Below are 23,297 nucleotides of genomic sequence, written 5' to 3' on the forward strand. Positions count from 1 at the left end.
AAAGAAAAATAATAATAATAATAAGAAACAGAGTAAAACCAATATGTTCCCAAACTTCGTTTGGGGAACATAATAATAATAAGAAACAGAGTAAAACCAATATGTTCCCAAACTTCATTTGGGGAACATAATAATAATAATAAGAAACAGAGTAAAACCAATATGTTCCCAAACTTCGATTGGGGAACATAACTAGTACTTATTGTAACGGGGACCGTTACAGATGTTCCCCAAACATTCCCCCATTTAGTAAGTGGTGACATTTATTTCCGTACAAGTGGTTTTGACCTTTGCAAACTGTGTAGCATGTGAATATATAACTATCTTATAACGTTCAGTCCATTTCATACTAGTTCAAATCAGTTATAAAGATCTGAGAGTTTTGTGCACGTGCACGTACGTGCATGCACGTGGATATAAATAATTCGACCATCTCGATACATTAGAAGTCTTACTATATGAGTACAAGAGAAGTTTCACAACTGTTCAATGAAAAACGAGAAATTAACGGCAACTCAAAACTACAAAGACCGAAATCAATGCACGTGCATACACGTGCGTGTGAGTACCACACAGCAATTTTGTTGATGCTATTCAATAGACATTTGAATAATATACCTACTATATGAATTTGGTATCGATTGCTTCACTCATAAGAAAGTTATTGGGATTTCAAAATCGTCCAATCAGAATTAAACGCACGTGCATTCGCGTGCAGGGAAGTGATTTTGAGACTATTAATAAATTGACAGGCCCAAAACAAACCTGCAACCTAATTTTCAAACCTATTCATTGCAATCTCAAAATGTTATAGACCAATACTTAAATTTAGACGTCAAAAATTACAATGCACGCGCATTCACGCGCACGCGATTTTGATAATGGAAAATTTGTTGACTCCATTTCATAGACATTCATATCATAGATCCTCGGAGTAAATTTGAATTCATTTCAGTTTTTAATTCAATAGTTATGACCATTTTAGTACCCGAAAAATGAAAGAAAAGCTATGCACGTGCATACACGGGCACGTGAGTATGACTCAGCATCAATGTTGATGTCATTCAATAGACATTTAATAGATATACTTACAGTATAAATTTCATATTGTTTCCATCACTTATAAGAAAGTTATGGCGATTTGAAAATCGTCCAATCAGAATTTAGCACACGTGCATGCACGTGCCGGATGGTAATTATGACTGTACACTTTTGTTAAGAATATCAAGATACATATACAATACAAGTTTGAAAAGATTTTGACAAAAAACAAAAAAGTTATGGTCATTGAATTAATTGAATATTCAAATTTCAATGCACGTGCGTGCGCATGCGCGTTTTCAATTTTTGAAACTTAGATTTGTAGATATTTATAATCTTTACCTATCCTGTAAATATCATCAAATTGTCTTAATTTTCATGAAAGTTATCAACGGTTTTGTATTATCCAATCAAATTGAAGCACACGTGCATGCGCGTGCAGAATTAAAATTTTGACGATGCCAAACGGTTAAAGGTCTCAAGTTATACCTGCAATATAAATATCAAACGATTTCATTGAAAAATAAAAAAGTTAGACTCATTCCAAAATTTGTAAACAAAAAATCCAATGCACGTGCATGCACATGCATGCATTTTCAGACAAAATGACGTTCGTTCCGCACATCTACATAGAGTATTCTATCATCCTTAAAAGGTTTCCTCTTGATCCCTTCAGTAGTTTCTGAGAACACTCGTGGACAAAAAAGGGTGACAAGAATAAAGAAAGAATAATAATAATAATAATAATAACTAGTACTTATTGTAACGGGGACCGTTACACATGTTCCCCAAACATTCCCCCATTTAGCAAGCGGTGCCATTTATTTCAGTACAAGTGGTTTTGACCATGGCAAACTGTCTAGCATGTGAATATATAACTATTTCATAACGTACAGTCCATTTCATACTAGTACATATCAGTTATAAAGATCTGAGAATTTTGTGCACGTGCACGTACGTGCATGCACGTGCTGATAAGTAATTTGACCATCTCGATACATTAGAAGTCTTACCATATGAGTACAAGAGAAGTTTCACAACAGTTCAATGAAAATCGAGAAATTAACAACTCAAAACTACAAAGACCGAGATCAATGCACGTGCATACAGGTGCGCATGAGTACCACACAACAATTTTGTTGATGCTATTCAATAGACATTTGAACAATATACTTACTATATGAATTTGGTATCGATCGCTTCACTCTTAAGAAAGTTATTGGGATTTCAAAATCGTCCAATCAGAATTAAGCGCACGTGCATGCTCGTGCAGGGAAGTGATTTTGAGACTATTAATAAATTTACAGGCCCAAAACATACCTGCAACCTAATTTTCAAACCTATTCATTGCAATCTCAAAATGTTATAGACCAATACTCAAATTTAGATGTCAAAAATTACAATGCACGCGCATTCACGCGCACGCGATTTTGATAATGGAAAATTTCTTGACACCATTTCACAGACATTCATATCATAGATCCTCAGGGTAAATTTGAATTCATTTCAGTTTTTAATTCAATAGTTATGACCATTTTAGTACCCGAAAAATAAAAGAAAAGTTATGCCCGTGGGTACACGGGCAGGTGAGTATGACTCAGCATCAATGTTGATGTTGTTCAATAGACATTTGATAGATATACTTACAGTATAAATTTCATATTGTTTCCATCATTTATAAGAAAGTTATGGCGATTTGAAAATCGTCCAATCAGAATTTAGCACACGTGCATGCACGTGCCGGATGGTAATTATGACTATAAAGTTTTGTTAAGAATATCAAGATACATATACAATACAAGTTTGAAAAGATTTTGACAAAAAACAAAAAAGTTAGGGTCATTGAAAGAATTGAACCTTCAAAAGACAATACACGTGCGTGCGCATGCGTGTTTGCAATTTTTATTACATCGATCTGTAGATATTTGACATGTCTACCATTCCTGTAAATATCATTAAATTTCCTTGATTGGCATTAATGATATAAACGGTTTTGTATTATCCAATCAAATTGAAGCACACGTGCATGGGCGTGCAGAATTGAAATTTTGACGATGCCAAACAGTTAAGGGTCCCATGTTATACCTACGATATAAATAGCAAACGATTTCATTGAAAAATAAAAAAGTTAGACTGATTCCAAAGTTTGTAAACAAAAAATCCATTGCACGTGCATGCACATGCATGCATTTTCATGCAAAATGACATTCGTTCCGCACATCTACATATGCTATACTATCATCCTAAAAAGGTTTCATATTGATCCCTTGAGTAGTTTCTGAGAACACTCGTGGACAAAAAAGTCCCAAGAAGAAAGAAAGAATAATAATAAGAAACAGAGTAAAACCAATATGTTCCCAAACTTCGTTTGGGGAACATAATAAGAAACAGAGTAAAACCAATATGTTCCCAAACTTTGTTTGGAGAACATAACTAGAAACTCATTACTAGTAATGAGTAGGTCTTCCGTTAGACCACTTCCGGTAAAGAGCTTTCTATTCCTACGAAAATCATTTAAATGTATCAGAAAATGTGCCTTAACAATGAATGAGAAATGTATTGTCGAATTTTTTATTCCTTTCTCGTAACTTCCGGTGACGACCGGAAGTACTATTCAGATGCGTTTTCCTATAAATGACAGCGACTCTTTACTGTCGATATTCCCTGAAAATTTCACGTCTCTATCTGAAAGAGTTCTCAACAAAAAGAAGTAGACTAAAGAAAGAAAAAGTAGTAGGTTACTACCGACCGGAAGTCAATTTTGAAAAACAAAATTATCAAAACTTTAGAAGTTGATACTTTTATTAAGACATGTGAAAATCATATGAAAGACTTCGAATATAAGCGAGATTTATGGGAACAAAGAGACGAAAAGTAAAAAGATATTTTAAACCACAAACCGGAAGTAGTCGTTTTGACTACCGACAGAGTCAATATTCTTTTGATACTTTGAAAGAGAGTTGATAAACTAGTATAAGTTTCAATTTAAAGGAAAAAGTTTGAAATTTGCCATTCTTTCCATCACTTCCGGTGACGACAGGAAGTGACGGTCGACATGTTCAAGCCCCTGCTGCACGCTTACAAACGGAGAATGATCATCCCTGAATATTTGATGAACCTATATTTTACCTTTTCCAAGAAAAATACTGGACAAAATTCCTTTTGAGAAACAGAAAATCGGCCATATTTTCCGACCGGAAGTGAATGTTGTAAAAACAAAAATAATTATAGCAAGGTCATTTCATAAGACATTATTCCTGAAAATTTCAAAAAAATCTATCCACCATCTCTGAGAAATCACTCGAAGAAATCGGAAAATCGACATTTTTCAAATACTTCCGGTATAGACCGGAAGTGACGGACGAAAAAATTGAATGTATGTGTACGATGGACTAATGTTAGTTGATCAACTCTACAAGTTTCAAGCGTTTATCTATATTCATTATTGAGAAACTGAAAAAACAAGGTTTGAATATGTCCACCCCATATCTCACGACCGGAAGTGAATTTTACAAAAATATTTCAATTTACACTAGACATTTATAATGTCTATAACATATGTAAAATTCAAATCATTAACTTGTTTTATGACCGAGATTTATGGTACTGAAAAATGAGAGAATGAATAGTTTTTCTTTCATATAACCGGAAGTTGGAGATTCAACTTCCGGTGGGGTCAATAGTTTTTGAGAATTAGAACGAGACCTAATAAACCGATATAGGTTTCAATTTGAAAGAAAAAAGTTTGAAATTTATGAATTATTAATCACTTCCGGTGACGACCGGAAGTGACGGTCGACATTCTTATCCCCCTACTGCACCCCTACAAAGTGAGATCTATTAACTCTGAAATTTTGGTGACTCTATCTTTTACTGTTTCTGAGGAAAACGCTGGACAACGAAAACAGCTAATAAGCCGTATTTGCCGACCGGAAGTGAATTTTACAAAAATATTTGACGTTGCTCTAGACATTTATAGTGACTATAATCTATGTAAAACTCAACTCATTAACTAGTTTCATGACCGAGATTTATGGCACTGAAAAATGAGAGAATGAATAGTCTTTCTTTGATATAACCGGAAGTTGGAGATTCAACTTCCGGTGGGGTCAACATTTTTTGAAAATTACAACAAGACCTAGTAAACCAAAGTAGCTTTCAATTTGAAAGAAAAAAGTTTGAAATTGATGATTTATTTGATCACTTCCGGTGATGACCGGAAGTGACGGCGACAAAAAATATTACGTGCGTGCACCATAGAGAAAATAGATCTATCATCCCTGAAAGTTTCATTCGATTATCTTTAGTGGTTTTCAAGTTTACCCCCGGACAAAGTTTCTTTCAAAAACCGGAAAATCGGACGTATCTGACGAACGGAAGTGAATTTTGAAAAAATGAAAAAAATGCCTCGAGGTACCATCGTTCCCTATAACCTGTGAAAGTTTCAGGTAAATCCATCCAACGGTCTCGGAGACGAAAGGGAAAAAAAAAAATAATAATAATAACTAGACACGATCTCGTTGCGAGCAACGAGTAGGTCTTCCGTCCGATTTGTTGATGCACTCGGAGTTAAAAAAAAAAAAAAAAAAAGACAAATGAGTCCAAATTTAGTTTCCGACTTTAAGACACTTTAGATATAATCAATTTTTCATATCATAAGCTTCTGAAGCAAAGTTGCGGTGAAATTCGTTTGAAATTCGACTCTCCAGGCGAGCCATAAGGCCCGCGGGCCTATTTCTTGATGTCATTTGTTAGCCCTCTATAGATTCAACAACTTTAGTTCTATATGTCTGTACAAAATATTTACCTGTAAAAAGTTATTAAGATCGACCGATATCGAGAAAAAATCGACTCTACAGGCGAGCCATTAGGACCATAGGCCTATTTCTTGATATCAATCGATAGATCTCGATAAACTGAACAACTTTTGTTCAATATGTCCTTACAAAATATTTACCAGTTACAAGTTTTTGAAATCGACTGATATCGACAAAAATCGACTCTACAGGCGAGCCATGAGGCCCACAGACCCATTTTTTGATATTGATCGATAGGTTATGACACATTGAACAACTTTTGTTCAATAATGCTTTTCAAAAAATATGTCGTTTTAAAGATATGAGGTGTCAAATATTTACGATTTTGGCCCTTAAAATCTATAATTACGTAACATATGACCTACTTTTTGATTTGATAAGATCAAGCTCGTTGAGATGAACATTTCCGCTTCTACAACTTATTATAAAATATTAATAGTTTCTGAGATATTCTCAAAAACATTTGGACCCTTCTGAACCCCTAATTTAAAGGGACAGCCCGTTTTGCTTGATATCGTAAGAAAGGCCTTGTCATTTTAAACATTTTTTGCTCAACAAGTATTTAGAAATTCTTTACCGTTCTGGAGTTATCTCTACAAGAAATATTTAGGGGCCAAACTGTAGCTCCCTAACGGGGCCACATAGGGAAAAAACGAAATGTACATATTGTTTAGATTATCATTCTGAACAACTTTTGTTCAATGATGCTTTTCAAAATATTTGTCGTTTTCAAGATATGAGGCGTCAATTATTTAGGATTTTGGCCCTTAAAATCCCTTATTACGTAACATATGACCTACTTTTTGATTTGATAAGAACAAGCTCGTTTAGATGAACATTTCCGCTTCAATGACTTATTACAAAATATTAATAGTTTCTGAGATATTCTCAAAAACATTTGGACCCTTCTGGGCCCCTAATTTAAAGGGTCAGCCCCTTTTGCTTGATATCGTAAGAAAGGTCATGACATTTCAAACATTTTTTGTTCAACAAGTATTTAGAAATTCTTTACCGTTCTCGAGTTATTTCTAGAAGTAATTTTTAGGGGCCAAACTGTAGCTCCGTAACGGGGCCATATAGGGTAAAAACGAAATATGCATATTGTTCAGATCATCATTCTGAACAACTTTTGTTCTTTATTGCTTTTCAAAATATTTGTCGTTTTCGAGATACAAGGGGTAAAACATTTATGGGTTTGGCCCTTAAAATCCCTTATTACGTAACATATGACCTAAATTTTTATATGAATAGATTTGGATTGTTGAGATGAACATTTTTTGTTCTTTGACTTCTACCAAAATATTAACGATTTTTGAGATATTTGATCTAGACTTTGAGCCCTTCTAGATCCCTAATTTAAGGGGCTAGCCCCTAAATCTTGATATTTTCGAAAAGATCTCGTAAATGTGCACAACTTTTGTTCTACATGTCTTAACAAAATATTTGCAAGAAAAAAGATATTGGAGATCAAAGGTCAAAAATCGGCGAAAAATTTTGGCATCCATTTTTTCAGGTCCAGGCGAGCGTTTAGGCAAATCGCCTCCGGTAAAATTGAATCCCCCACAAATCTTCTAAAATGTTTACTCTATCTTGTGTAGAAATTTCAAGACTCTAGCTTCAAAACTAACGGAGGAGATGTGTGGACAACAAGGCCCTTCAAAAAGTCACTAAAAGAGAGATAACTCCTGACCGGAAGTGACGTCAAGCACGAAATTTTGCAAGCAAAGTCTCGTCACCAAAAGACATCTTTCCTGAAAATTTCGTGAAAATCGATCGAGAAATGGCTGAGAAAAACGCGTGTACTACCAAGGAAAATAATAATGAAGAAGAAGAACGCGAACAATAATAGTAAGGTCTTCCGCAGGAGACGGAAGACCTTAATAATAAACAGTAGAATCACTAGAAGGTCTTCCGTTGAAGACGGAAGACCTTAATAAGAAGAAACAGAGTAAAACCAATATGTTCCCAAACTTTGTTTGGGGAACATAATAAGAAACAGAGTAAAAACAATATGTTCCCAAACTTTGTTTGGGGAACATAAATATAAGCAATAGATTATTGGGTTTTTTATAATTTGTTTTGAAAGATGTAGTCTCATAACTGCATTTGATGTGTGTGAACAAATTTTCATAACGCGTGTTACTCAGTTAATATGAACACATCATTGCAGTTATGAGACGACTACATTTTTCAAAAAATAATGATTTACTGTTTAAATATCAGACCAGTGTATCAGTAGATCAAACAAGTATATCAATTTAGTACATCAGAATATAAAAGTATTTTATCAACCTACTACTCGAAATCTGTACCAAAAACATTTTCAGAAATTTTATCCCCTTCATGATAGGATTTTTCTTTAACAAAAACCGCATATTCCCCTCAATGGACTATTAGAGATGTTTCTGAACTTGAATCGAAGATGAATCTGAAAAGAATATGAAACTAATGCACCCCGATGCTTAAAACATAAAAATGTTTAACCCCTTCAAATTGTAAATAGATGGATGATATTCTAATTTCTGATTTAGATATCTGCTTTTTAGATTTTGTTAGCTAATAGAGTAGTATGTAAGTTACTGATATAAGTCTTATAAATGTTCGTTATCCTAAATCAACGCTATACAAAGAAAAAAAAAAATTTTGTTCTTCGAACTGCCAAACAGGCACAAAGGCAGACATGACTAGGCAGGGTCAGGATTTTCAGTCGACCTTGACCTAGTGCTACATGGCACGGATGCGCTTGAGAAGACATGTCGCCTCTCCGTGACCCGTGTTTCTTCAAGGCGTTGTCTGAAAATAATTAAAGTCATCGTCAAAAGACGATTTAAAAAGGAGAAAGATGTGTGTGTGTGTGTGTGGTGAAAGGAGAATGGGTGCGTGGTTTATGGAAGAGAGGACCTGTGCGTGGTATGTGAGAGGACGTGTGCGTGTTGTATGAGAGGGGTTATCTGCATGGTGAGAGAAAGTGGATATATGTTTGTCTGGGAAAGAGTGTGAGAGAGGATGTGTGTGGTGAGAGAAACGGATGATGTGTGTGTGGTGAGAGAGAAGGGGTTTGGTAAAAATTCTTGTTTGGAAAAGCGAACACACTTTCTCCGTTCTTCCCCTACCTCTATTGTAAATTAAGTGGCGATTGCCAGATAAATTAGGTGGCGGCCTCCAGACAGTGGCAGTTAATAAGTGGCGGTTGCGAGTTAAATTAAGTGGCCATCTCCAGGTAAACTAAGTCACGGTCGCCATATGAATTAACTATCTCCACTTTACTATATTCAATGGTCATATTCGAAATTTTCTTTCCAATCGGGATGCATCAGTTTCATATTCGTTCCATATTCATGTTATGTTCATATTCGATTATGTTCAGAAACATCTCCATTATGAGTATTTAGAGAAAGGGTGCAGAGAAGCGAGATTAAACCTTGTAAATTGTTGTCCATTAAATGAAGACGGATAAATTCATTCTCAGCTACTGTTTCAATTTCCACCAATTTTGCATGGATACCGTTGCAGTAAGACTGCAAACAAGAAAGAATAGACAGGTACATTGCAAGATGACAGTTACGTATACCTAATGAGGAACAACATTAAGATGATATTAACAGATGTGTTTGTGAAACATTAATGCCCCTGTCTGGCAACAAAGTATTTCTCGTACCCCGGGTATATATTCTGTGTCACTAGATAGTAACGGACAGTATTCATGGCCCAGGGATATATTCTATGACACTAGATAGTAACGGACAGTATCCATGGCCCAGGGATATATTCTGTGACTTTTGAACATTTGGCAGGTACCTACACTATACGATCCAGTAAGGACATATTAACTAACTAGACGCCTCCCGTGTACTAGTTCTTATAACTTGTGCTCAGATTGAACTCTTCACCATTTTGCGAATGAATGTTTTTACTTTAACAAATTTATAAAAAAAAACAAAAAAACAATTGATGTTGTTACAAAATTTTAAGTCCAAGGTTAGTTTTTCATACATAGGTCAAAATCTGAAGGTTTTTGGTACCTAAGGAAAGGTCTTGTCTCAAGGAATACATATGTGAAACTAATCATTCAAAACTTGTGATCTGGGTTAAAGTTTTTAAAAGTAGTTTTAACTCCAAGGTCATGAGGTCAAAAATTTTGCGAACAGACGGACAGACCAAAACCTATCGGCCCCAAAATCTCCGATAACGGGGACATAAAAAATCTAAAACTCCAAAGCCTTCAGATGATTAAATACATGTACGTTAAACTGATAATAAATATTGTTACCATAGCCACCATCCAATCCTCCTTGACATCATTAATAAACGCATAGCAAGACGAACCACGCTGTATCCAGCCATGGGGACATGACTCGGGCTGGGCAGAGACGATGACAACTATAATAAACAACCATGTTCCTGTCTGTTAGTGTAACTCAATTAGGAATCGATATTCTCAAAGTAAACTAAATGTTCACGATTAAAGTTTTATTTTAAAATTTCATGAACTAGATGTGTTTAGTCAAAAGGTCCATTTATCGATACTCTCCCGCTGAGCTCAACATACAAAAAGAAAATATTACCTGCACCCAAGGAAATGAAGTTAATGACTGACCCGATCATTTTGTATGGGACATATATCACGACAACAGCTGATTCTTATCTCCAAAGTTCACAGAGGCGACTAATTGGGGCGGTCTTTCGGACGAGACCGCAAAAGCCGAGGCCCCGTGTTACAACGGGTGTGGAACGATAAATATTCCTCCCCCTGCTCAAGGGCCGTAAGCCTAAATTTTTCAGCCCTTAACCGGCAACGTTTCATTTATACGGAGACGTCATTATTGCCTGTGAAGGGCTACTAAATATGCGGTCTCATCCCAAAGACCATGCACTCCATTTAGTCACCTCTTAAAACAAGCAAGGGGTACTGAGGACTGAAGAACCGGGTATCTAACGGGATATTGAATATAAATTTAACGTTAATATGTTTTACGGCGTGACCGTGTTTGAGGGCGAAGCAAAAAAGTTTTGGCATTAGTATCTATATCCAAAACAGGACAAAAACAACCCGAAGTTAACACGCGGACGGAGCTGTATCAAAGCATCCTAATTTTGGACATTTGATCCGCCTATATATTGAACGCGGGAAATATAACGCAATTGATGTAAACAGTACATCGTGGTGTCATATTCAACGTCGTTATTTAGCAAATTTACAAACATAGCGTTTGAACTACAACAAAAAACATGGCGTTAATCGTGGAGTGATTATATATGATTAAGAAAATAAGATTTACATGCTTTTACGGATTTTATGTAACATCTCAGAACGACGTGAACTAGGGTAGACGAGATTCAAAATGGAGGAATACATGTCCACGTGCTAATATTCGAATCGACGCCATTGGTACCAAACTTTTCAAGTTCCATAGGTATGGTTTAATTTTTCATTATTTTCCTATAATTCCCTTTTAAACATGTATATACGTGTTACCTATAGGGAGAGCTCCGCTCTCACGGCCCTTTGGGCCGTGAGAGGGCTTCGCCCTCTATAAGTGTTTTTAAAAGGAAATAAATTTGTCTTGTAAATGTGCTGTATGATAAACACCTCGAGTGTATGTAACACTCTAGGTGTAAATTATCACCGATTAGTGTTCAGTTGACCAAAGAAGTCCTGTTAGGTAGACCTCGCTACCCCGAAGAAAAACGTTGAATATTAGCAATATTTAACTGCATGACCTCATTGGTTACCAATTAAATAAGTATTTCTCTCAATTTTACACACTTTACTTGTTCTTCAAATATGTGAATTAAAGTAATAGATACATGTACATCAACACTGACAACAGGAAACTTATAAAAATTATGATTGCGTCAGGTTCAGTAAAACATAATTATCATCCATAAAACTTTAATGACATTGTGAAATAAATGTACATGTGTTTCACATGATGAGATGACACAGATCAAAACCTAATTCTGATTATCATTGAAACGTGTAACATGTTTTTGAATCGTCACATGTTTTGGTGGCTTCGGGGTACTCTGTGACAGTGGGGGAGGTAGTCTGGGAAGATCGGGGTACTCTGTGACAGTGGGGGAGGTAGTCTGGGAAGATCGGGGTACTCTGTGACAGTGGGGGAGGTAGTCTGGGAAGATCGGGGAACTCTGTGACAGTGGGGGAGGTAGTCTGGGAAGATCGGAGTACTCTGTGACAGTGGGGGAGGTAGTCTGGGAAGATCGGGGTACTCTGTGACAGTGGGGGAGGTAGTCTGGGAAGATCGGGGTACTCTGTGACAGTGGGGGAGGTAGTCTGGGAAGATCAGAGTACTCTGTGACAGTGGGGGGGGGGGGGTAGTCTGGGAAGATCGAAGGCATCCCCTGCTTTTGTGTGGCTGTCGTTCACACTACGTAAACTCACCACTGCATCATCCATCAAATCAGAAATGTAATCTAAATTGGAAACAATTATATGCTTACTTACAAACTTCATACTATAACCCTGGATTTATCTTATAACTGCACCATTTTCAAGTTACACTGTAAGCTTATAATACATCCCAATCTGATTAAAATCAGCTCCTCGATCCGCTCCTTTATTTTTTTGTTGTCGCTTCACGACGCATCCTCGTGATCCTCGTAGCGACGATAAAAAAAAAATAAAGGAGCGGATCGTGGAGCTGATTTTAATCAGATTGTATAACATCCCAACACGACTGAACTCACTGAATGTTTGTTCAACTTTAACTTCCTTTACAACACCTTCTCCACCACGACCTTTCGGAAAGGAAACACTATATTGCTTCTCACCCTCCTTTGTAGTCTTCTGGGGCCGGGTTACATTTTCATTGAAGTGCAGGGCTGCAAGGTATATCCTATAGTGGATATCAAAATTAATGTTTTTTTAAAATCATTGAAACTAGTAGTCTCATATGACCTACAAAATAGTTGTAATCATTTGAAATTGTCGGTATTTACGTTAATTTTTTAAAATAAGGATTGAAAATTTTACCGAGCCTGCATCTGCATGTAAAAGAAGTGTACAGCTTTGGGTGCAAATGAGCACACTACGTTGTGAAATGCCTCCAAACAGGATGTTTGACCAATGTGTGAGAGTTGTTTGATGTCGGTCATCAGCATCTTTCCCCTACAACAGTCTCCATTTTGATCCTTAATTCAAAAAACAATATTCAATATAAAAAATAAAGGGTTTCTTTAAATTCATGTTGGATTTACGAGTCTATTTCACTTAGCAATTACTGATGCATGGTATACGTTTGAGTAAAGGCAATGTCTTTTACTATAATTAAACAATTTGCAATTGTTAACAAGAACATGGAAATTATAATTATCATACATATACTCATTCGGAAATTGTTTAAGCAGTTTAGATAGCAATATTTTCCATGGGTATTGTGGACCAAAGATTAAGTGTTTTATTATAGAACATTCATTGTATATTTAATGATAATTGTATTCATTTGAACAAATTCATTCATTTGATGTACATGCACCTCTCCAAATCCACTGCCTGTCATCAAGAGGTCCATGTAGGCATCTTGGGTACAGTTCCCCATGTCCTTCATGCACGTCTGTGACATGATTCAAAATGGAGACCCATTTCTGTAGAAGTAGCTCTCCATTTCCGTCGCTTGAAGCTGCGCACCAATAGATGTGGTGGCTTATGGAGTGAGACCATGCCCCAACAAGTTCACAGTTCTTTTTTTGGGCAACAGCGTCCAGCTTTTTGTAGACTCCTTTTGTAGTAGAAAAATTATCGATATTTTTTAATTTCATTTATTCAACTTTAACGAAAGTTTGTCTTGGTTTGACTAAGATTGTACTAATACATGTACCTTTCTCAACATGCCAAACATCAAACATGTGAATGATATCAGGTTGATCTCGCTTCATGTAGGATTTAACTTGGCTATGTCTATCAGTAACAAGATGAGAAATTTCAATATCCTCAGCCTCTAGCCTCCTCAAACACCGTTTCAGCCCTTCGAGCTCCATGTTGTATGACTTCTGCACCTCATTACTCTAAATTGATAAAATTCATGATATAAAAAGATCAAGAAGACACACTATCAACTGGATCCAATACGAATAAATAAAAGCACCAGTACTGTACCTGGACAAGTTGAATATCAAGAACCTTTGAGGTGTTCAGATCCATTACAGAATAGGACCCAAATTTTGCTGTGTGTCCTGGTGAGCAGCATCGAGAATCACCGCCTAATTTCACTGGTTGGTTCTGTCTCTTTATTTCATCAACCATTTCTTCTTGTCTCTGCTGCCAAACCTGTTGTTGATTATTTTCAAAATCAGCATTCAATGTTTTTGATAGAATATCTTATTATTGAAAACCCAACTTCACCATTTTTGCGAGTAAAAATACCTGCTGAATTGCTGGAACGAGGTATAACTGTTGGAGAGCATTGTAAGTTCTATAAGAAAAACATCTAATGCCTGTAAAATTAAGGAAGTTGATCGCTTTCACAGGACTTCCCCCACAGAATAACATTCCTGCAGCTACCATCACATTTCCCCAAGGCATCATACCAGAACAAGACTGACCTTCCCACTCCCAAGAGATGTTATTATTATTATTTACAGTATTTATATAGCGCATTATATAATAAAAAAAATTACTCTAAGCGCTTTACATTAAAACAACAATAAACTACAATTAAAAATTGAACATATCTAAAACAGTGTGAAAAAAATCGTGATTAAACTACAGAAAATACATACAAACAGGTTTCATAAAAAAAGAATATTAATACTGTCACTGGAAATGGCTTACATAAAATCGTGATTAGCAAGTCTGAAGAAGTAAGTTTTTAAATTTTTCTTGAAAGGTTCGAAAGAATTTTCGTTGCGGATGTAACTTGGAAGGTTATTCCAGAGTGTGGCGGTTGCTTTGTCAAATCTTCTTTCGCCATACATTTTGGTCTTAACTCTTGGTGTTTGAATAAGCATGGCGTTTTCGGATCGTAAAGACCTTGATGGATTGTATGGACTGACCAGTTCTTCAAGGTAGACAGGTGCAAGACCGTGGAGAGCTTTAAATGTACATTAACAGTTTGTACTGAACCCTGAAATGTACTGGAAGCCAATGGAGTTTCACTAAAACTGGTGTTTTGTGCTCATTTTTCTTAGTTCTGGTAATCAGCCGTGCTGCTGAATTCTGCACACGCTGTAACTTTGACACTATGTCAGAATTAACACCATAGACAAGGGCGTTTCCATAGTCTAAACGCGAAGTCACTAGCGAACTGACCAAAGTCTTGCAGGCGTCTTCAGTAATGAATGGTCTTATGCGTCCAATGTTTCGGATCTGAAAAAAAAAACATGCCTTTGATATAGCAGTTGCCTGTTTTTGCATGCTTAGTGTTCTGTCAAAAAATACACCTAGGTTTTTAACAAACGAAACATCATGCACAACGGATCCATATCAAACGAAGATGACAATCTTTTAGTTCGTTCACTCGATGTCGAGGCGCAAACACGATAAGTTCGGTTTTGTCCTGGTTTAATTTTAACATATCTGAGCTCATCCACACACTTGTATCGGACAAGCAAGCCTCAAGGCGTCTGGATATATTGTTCCAGTTATCGAGCGGTTTGATCACTAGATAAACTTGAGTGTCATCAGCGTACCTGTGGTAGCTAAAATTGTGGCGTCGACATATTTCACTAATTGGTTTCGCAAACATGCAATATAGTTTCAGACCTAATACGGATCCTTGCACTTTTCACAAGAGTACTGTACGTCTACCAGAGTGCCTAAAACACAATTCAATATACAAGCATTTCAAGGGGAAAACGATGCAGAATATGTGCTGGCGCAGTATGTACACATACTCAAAATGTGATATGGATATTGTAGTAACATGAATATACCCAGAACGTTCCAAATGTAATCAGCCATACGGATCAAGACACCACAGTTCTGGAAATGAGTGGGAAGGAGATGTTCAAGGCTGCTCTGGTAGACAATGAACTTGGTGTCCCCGTTCATGGTCTCAGGTACGAGTCCTCCGTCGTCAGTCTCCTGATCTGGAAGTATCCACTCGATATCTGATTCATCAAATTCAATGTCGGAATCGTAGGACATCTCTGCATCCTCAAATCCTGCTGTTGAGTGGTTATGGTTGAGCATGGTCATATCAACCTGGACACCAATTTCTCTGGTTTTGGGGGAAGCTTGAATCATGACATTTTGACGTTCCTGTATTTGAACATATATAGGTTATTCATATTATTTGGAAATAATTTGTTTTATTAAAATAGCTCATCTAGTTTATTAAATGTTATCTGTATTGACGCATACCGAAAAGAAGGGACACGAACCTAAAAATAAAATATGTGAAGGTACCACACACGTATTCATTTCCTAACGTAGTGTGAGGGAACTAAACACCCCCCCCCCCCCCCCCCCCCCCGTATCAAAACACCATAAACAAACTTACACATTGGTTTGGAGAAGTCTGAGTAAATGCATTAAATATGGTGATCGCTGCTTCAGTTATCTGCAAAAAATATCTATGCATATAATTCTTTACTTTTACTATCACTATTTAAATATTTTTCAAACAGTTATGATTGTAACATTTTTTATTTACTTCTATTAATGAAAATGCAATATAATATAGCGGGTTCTCAAAACATATTAGAAACATTTACACATAGGCTGTGACTGTAGAAAAATGCATCAAATGACTTCTACACCTACATAAATTTGAAGCGACAGCCATCTGGGATCCCGCGGTCAATTCCTTTGATGTTGTGTGGTGTAGGGATTTTCCTTACAATTCACAATCGTTGTGAATAAATAGATATTGATGTTTTGAATTGTAAGTATAATGAAAATTCCATTATTCTATAACGAATGACAATATAGCAGGTACATAGAATATAGAACACCCCCCTTCCACTTTTTGTTCCATTATAATTTACATAATTATGCAAATTGCTTTCATATATTTAGTGACCCCCATTTTTTTCTTTTACAGTATATGTATTTAAGAAATTGAAAGTTTCTTATTTTTATCTAATAATATACTTTTTGCTTGTAAAGAACTGTAGGCATTATTTCTGCGGCTGCGCCCCCCCCCCCCCCCCCCCCCCCCTTGTGTGTGTGTTGAAAAAAAATGATGCTATGTGTCTGAGAAAATTACATGTTCTCTAAAATAAGACCTCACAACAGTTATAAATAGGCTTTACCAAATCTGTGCTTGATTCTTGTTGAGTTGCACTAGTGTTGTTATCGGCTTCTATAGGTCATCACCTGCTTAATCATCAGCAGAAGTTTCTCCTAAATCATGCAACATATGAACTTTTTAAAAATTTATACCCTATCTTTTTCATGGTGTTTAATAAGGAAGGAAACTATATTTTTCGTTTATGATGTTTTACTGTTTGGTATTATTTTATCTGACTCAGCCGGATTTTTGCTGGGTTTTCTCTTTTCTTTCTCTTTTCTTCTTCTAATAGGGGTGGGGTGGGGTGGGGTGGGGTGGGGGGTTAATCAATCAACTTTCAACGTATCTATACATGTAATTAGGCCTATTTACTTAAATTAGGCCTATTTAAACATAAAGGTTCTGATAAATTAGAATAAGTAACTGAATGCATTTTATATGACTCACTTACACCAATCTACTGGTCTCTTTTGACGTCATCAAAGAAGGGAGATAAGTCATCATAATATTTTGATACTCTTATATCAAGACGACTTTGGCGATCTGTAGCGTCTGTTACCTTGCGATTTTCTGAATGACCTATCTACATATATCAAGTAATTAAAGAAGAACATATTTTCGTGCAAAACAATTTTTTTAAATCGTCTCCTATGACCTTTAAGGTCATCTCCGAGGACCCGTTACATTCACACCTGATGCCGAGCGCTTGGCGATGGAACTGTCACTACCTATTTTAACGACTTGGGTCTGTTCGCGGCCGGGATTTGAACCCCGGCCTTCCGCATGCGGGGCGAACGCTCTAACCTCTCAGCCACCGCGGCGGTCTGCGACGATAGAGAATCTCACCACTAAGGCTGCTGTTTTTACGGAGTTGGGAATTACAGGCTTGTCATCAATAACCGTCCCCATTTTTGCTATGCTCAATCGAAGTTCCTTTCGCAGGATTTCCGCGATTCTGAGCCCTTCACCAGTACGCTTTGTTTGATCTTTTGAACTAAGTTATGTTACATTGTTGACAAACTCTTACACAGTAGCACTTACAAAATGTATGGTGTGCTTTAAAACATTCAGCTACGACGCTGATCATCGGATGAAAGGTGAAGATATCGAACGGTGATCAGCATTTACTCTAACTGGAACAATCATTCTCAATAAAATTACTGGCTCTCTGCTTCGTGAATTGAATTTCTCTTTTATCATACGGAAAGATTATGGTAATTTTTATAAATTTGATATTTGCTATGTTGTATCTCGTGATTAATAACTAATTGTTATTGCATGTTACTACATCGATTTGTCTAGACCTGGAGAAAAACTCCCAAGTCTACCAAATCAACTTGATCGTCAAATCCACTGCAAATATCGGAAGGATTCTGTGACTAGCTATCAAATTAATATTCTTAATGTTTAGAATTGTCACGAAACTGCTGTAAAATGATGAAGTTTTCATTGATCTCGGGAATGCAATGACACTACAAACAAGATGACAATAAGTAATGAACAAGCCACCCGAACATACGCCATGGAATACAAGGAGACATGCTTTTTAAATATACTTTCAGATAATTTTAATTCCATTTTATTTTTGGACGAACAATCCTATCTGAACACTAAAGGTACAATGCAAATTTATTGAATGCAAGCTGCTTTAAATTGATGCTGACGTAGCATTTACTATCAGTTTTATTCCCCCGTATGGAAGATGTCCCGAAATATTCCTGTCCGAAACTGTAAAATAATTTTTGAATAACGACTGATGGTGCTCTCATATTTCGTATACATTTCTTGTAAAAAGGCCTGTTTTGTTCAAAAGGTTTGTGACCTTGGAGTTTGACCTACTCATACTATTTGACCTAGTTTATAGAACGGTTATCTGTGGTAGAGCTAGGTGACCTATTGCAATTGGTCCGCGTCCGTCATGGGTTAACAATTTAATATTTTAACTACTATTCCACTTCTTTTCAAATTTGGTACGAAAAATCTTTGGGACAAGGGGGAACATTGTAAATTTGAGGATCACTGCACCCCTGGGACATTTGGGACATCAAAAATGAATTGGGCAGGTACGATTTAGCGCGGACAACCGTGAAAACATTGAATTGAAATTCTAGCTTCAATGCACTTTGCAATTACATGTACATGTACCATAACCAATATAATGGGTATCAAGCAGAAACATGTGCTATCTTATGAAATGCATTGATGATCATTAAATACATGTAGTAAAATTTAAGATATATATTTGAATATCATAGCCCTTGTAAAAAATGATTTTAGGTTACTTCACGCAAATAAAAAAGTATCCAGTGTGAATCCGGGTTTTCAAAAAAAGTCCTCAGCATTTCTTGCTTGTCGTAAGAGGCGACGGTCAAAGCAGATGTGGTATGATAAAGTTCCCTCCCTGCTCAAGGCCGGAAGCGCCGAACATAGGTCTAATTTTGCAGCCTTTTACCGGCAATGGTGACGTCTCCATATTTAGTCTAGTCAATCTAGCTCAAAAATGAGCAAAACCTCAAACTAATTGCAACAGAAATGAAATTTTGATTATTCATGCAAGAAAATACATGCAAACAACATATTAAAAATCGGCTTTTGTATTTCCATGGGAAAATTGGAATTTTGGGGTAAAAGGATGTGTTTTTTCATGAAAATCGCTAAAAACTGGAAATTGAAGAAAATGTCCATTTTATGTAACATACAGTGAAAATAAGTTTCATATCTCAAATTTCAACCTGGAAATGTTCGATTAATTTTTTTTACAGCAGAATATATTCTTTCCTTGACTGTAATTTTTGGGTAAAATCTTGCTTTTTTGAATATAATTGTTAAAGATTGAAATTTTAAGAAAAAAACCCACATTTTGTCATACATTTGAGTCTAACAATAAAAAAATGAAGTTAGGATTTATTTTAAAAACTGCTCAACAAGTAAGATATATAGATTATTGGTAATATATATGAAAAATACCATTTTAGGTAGGAAAACCTACCTTTTTCTAAAACAAAAATAGTGAAAAACTGGAAATGATAGGAAATGACTGTTTTATAGAAGAGATGGCATTGATCTTATAAATTTAAGAATAAAACGTCCAAATGCACAACTTATCTTTTCTGCACCAAAATTTATTTTCCCTTGCCGAATTTTGGGCTGAAATCTTCATTTTCCAACAAAAATCGTTAAAAACTGGATTTTGGAAGAAAATACTTTTTCCTGTCCATTAGGCATATATGAGTTACCACATGAAGATTTATACATTAAAATAAACTGTTAACACAAAACAAGTGTGCCTTCAAATATGGTCTATAAAAGATGACCTACATTTTTGCAGATACCCCCCTTACATCGGAAGTTGGAGGCGCGCTTACCATTCCGGTCCTATGTTTCACATAAATACATGTAGTATTTTAAAACAAACAGTGTATAGTAAAGCTTACGTTACCAAATTCTTTATTAAGCTGAGTTTTAACAGTTTGTACTACATCTATGACGAAACAAGGTTCAGTTTCTTCGATTTTATAAAGAAATCTTTAATATGTGCACTTCGTCAAGTTCTAGAGTTTGGGAAAAGGGGGGGGGGGGGGTTATAGCCGTATTTGATGTTTAGTTCTATCCAAATTATTGTGCAATTAATACCGAGAATTTCAGGAGTAATCTGTTTTAAAAACAATGGACACATAGAATTAAAAGCAAATTGAATCAGGCACGCAGCATCGTAAAAAAAAAAAGGGGGGGGGTGTGAAGATAATTTCACAATATTGCCTGAAAATTGACAAGTAAATTTTAATCCAAAGTTATAAAAATACTTGATGGTGTGTGTGGTTTTGGTTTTGGTGTTGGTGGGGGGGGGGGGGGTCTAAGGTTGTTCTCTCAGTTCAATTTTACACTTCCACTGTGTACCGTTCACGACAATGCTATTTAAAAAAAAAAAAAAAAAAGAGGAGGGAGAGCAACCAATCTGTCTAAAAATCGACCTCTGTACGTAAAAATTTATCAACTTTGCATGTAATGATAAAAGGTGTAGAACCATTATTGCTACGTGCCTGATAATTATATAAGTGATCATTTGAGTAATTGCAGTACAGTTCAGTCCATGTTTTTACAAGTACAACGGCTAGTGTCACAATTTGCCTTACATTTACAGCGAAAAACGTTCAAAAGTTTATCTGGCGCGACTTGTAATTTAGTTTTAACGGATACAAGAATTGCTGAAAGCAGTGATAAGCCCCAATTAGAAGGATCCAAATTAATCATTTCTTTAGTCCACTCTATGACTTAAAAAATTCTTGCAGTGCTCCTTTTCTGCAGCTGTAGTTAGTAGTTAGTGGCAATGACTGAACTTATAAAAATGATATTGTTTTAGACAATTCTTCACATAGCAAATCTCCTATAAGTGTCTAAATGGTATTCCATCGTACAAAGTCGATATGACATCGACACCAGAATATATCTTTTTCTCTATGAAATCCTCATATAGGAAGGTGAAGATAACGAACAGTGATCCATCTCGTAACTCCTATAAGCAATACAAAATAGATAGGTGGGCAAACACGGACCCCTGGATATATCAGAAGTGGGATCAGATGCCTATGGGCTATAAGGAGTAAGCACCCCCTGTTTACCGGTTACACCCGCTGTGAGCTCTCTATATCTTAATAAGCCAAACGGAGTTACCCTTATTCAATATCATTGTGCCAAAAACGGCCTAACAATCTATATGAAACAAGTCAGGCAGATTTGACCCAATGATAGGTTGTATTGGCAAAGTAGATTGTTATAACGACCATATAATTCGCGAAATGCTGACTTTAAACGAAACAGTTGAAACCCCTTCACCATCAACTTGTTTGTCAGTAGCCTGCCTCCATTTAAAAACTAATCATATACAGAATTTTTTCGCGATTTCTCTACATTTTGACTATACAGGACCTGTTCCGATGCCGAACATTTTTGACGTTGTGTCGCATCCTGTGACTGCATGTAGAAAGGGAAAGGATTGACTAACTTCGTTTCCTAAAAAGACGTCTGGTTTTAACGATATTCTTCACTTATATTAGGGGCAAGATCAAAAATTCAATGTCTCACAAAAAACTAAGTTCACATAGTTTTCACCAAGAACCCCCCCCCCCCTTTAAAACTTAATATGACAAATGCTGAAACTAATCGAATAACAAGAAAAGAAACGTACGATTATAAATAACACTCTGTATACCTTTTCTACTGTTTATTCACAAATGAAAGTGTACATTAAATCTATTAAATGTTCATTAATATGTTTTAAATATTATGTGGTATTCAACAGTCGCTTGTCTTTTTCCTTTTTCCACTAAAGTGTAATCGATGTCGGATGACAGAAACTTGCGGGAGTTTTTATTCCCCTCCCCCTAACTAATTGAATTTAAATTTTCATCCGACATTGATTTCGTCCCTTAGGGCAGTTATGTTTATTTCAGAGTTCATTGCTATTTCTGTGCTTTATATATAGACATTTCAAACACAATGTGCATTTTGTATGATCCTCTAAAATTTACGATAAATAACTGTATCCCATTTCCATTCTCAATGATCGTGTGCCAGTGTGGCGAGAATTTCATCGTCATCGAAAACAAGTTTTGTCTTGAATAGATGGCCGGGCGGTCTAGCGTGCTGTTCGCATGCTGCTAGGAGATATGGTTCCGCAGGTCGTGAGCCCAAGACTAATTAGAAAGAGTAACTACTCGATTTTACATCAAATCATGATACTATGCGCAAGTGTTTACTTACATTGATTTTTATTATTTATATTATCAATGTTTTATTATCATTATTATTACCCATGAATGACTCCCCAAACCTGAATTTGAAAAAGAAAAGCAAAAATACTTTACTTACTTAGTTTTATAAAAGTTTTTAATACAAAACGCTTGCTCAAATGATGAAGATACAAAATAACTGAAACTTTTAACCCGAATGCCTTTCCATACTTTTTTTTTTTAACAACCGTAATTCCCCCTTGTAAATTGACACTAATTCTGTAAGATTTCATTTATAATTGATTATTCATAACTTTTAAAGTAAATATTGTGTTTTATAATTAAAATTAATTCAGTAGAGGGTCAAACAAAATATTTTGAAGCTTTATTCGCGAAAGTTCCCCGGTAATGGAAGTCGCCAAAGAATATGAGATGCTGAGCAATATTGTATGTATATAGAAGGTCTTAAAATCACCTTTTTAATACAACTGTTAAGCTGTTTAATCGCGTTTTTTATT

The 23,297-nt window shown here is 35.9% G+C and overlaps 1 protein-coding gene and 1 pseudogene across 1 annotated transcript in view; both read right to left on the reverse strand.

Moving 5' to 3' along the window:
• LOC125645814 (perlucin-like) overlaps nucleotides 1–10,514 on the reverse strand; it is a 28,424-nt gene extending 17,910 nt beyond the window's left edge. The window contains exons 1-3 of the mRNA XM_056141747.1: nucleotides 10,424–10,514; nucleotides 10,129–10,238; nucleotides 9,280–9,376 (exon numbers count right to left, since the gene is read on the reverse strand). Coding sequence (XP_055997722.1) covers nucleotides 9,280–9,376; nucleotides 10,129–10,238; nucleotides 10,424–10,463 — 247 coding nt within the window. The 5' untranslated portion in view covers nucleotides 10,464–10,514. The remainder of the gene's footprint in view (nucleotides 1–9,279; nucleotides 9,377–10,128; nucleotides 10,239–10,423) is intronic.
• A 1,299-nt stretch (nucleotides 10,515–11,813) lies between these two features.
• LOC125647028 (uncharacterized) lies at nucleotides 11,814–14,019 on the reverse strand (annotated as a pseudogene).
• Nucleotides 14,020–23,297: the final 9,278 nt, after the last annotated feature.

Source organism: Ostrea edulis, chromosome 6, assembly GCF_947568905.1.
Source record: "Ostrea edulis chromosome 6, xbOstEdul1.1, whole genome shotgun sequence".
NCBI classification, from domain to species: Eukaryota; Metazoa; Mollusca; class Bivalvia; order Ostreida; family Ostreidae; genus Ostrea; species Ostrea edulis.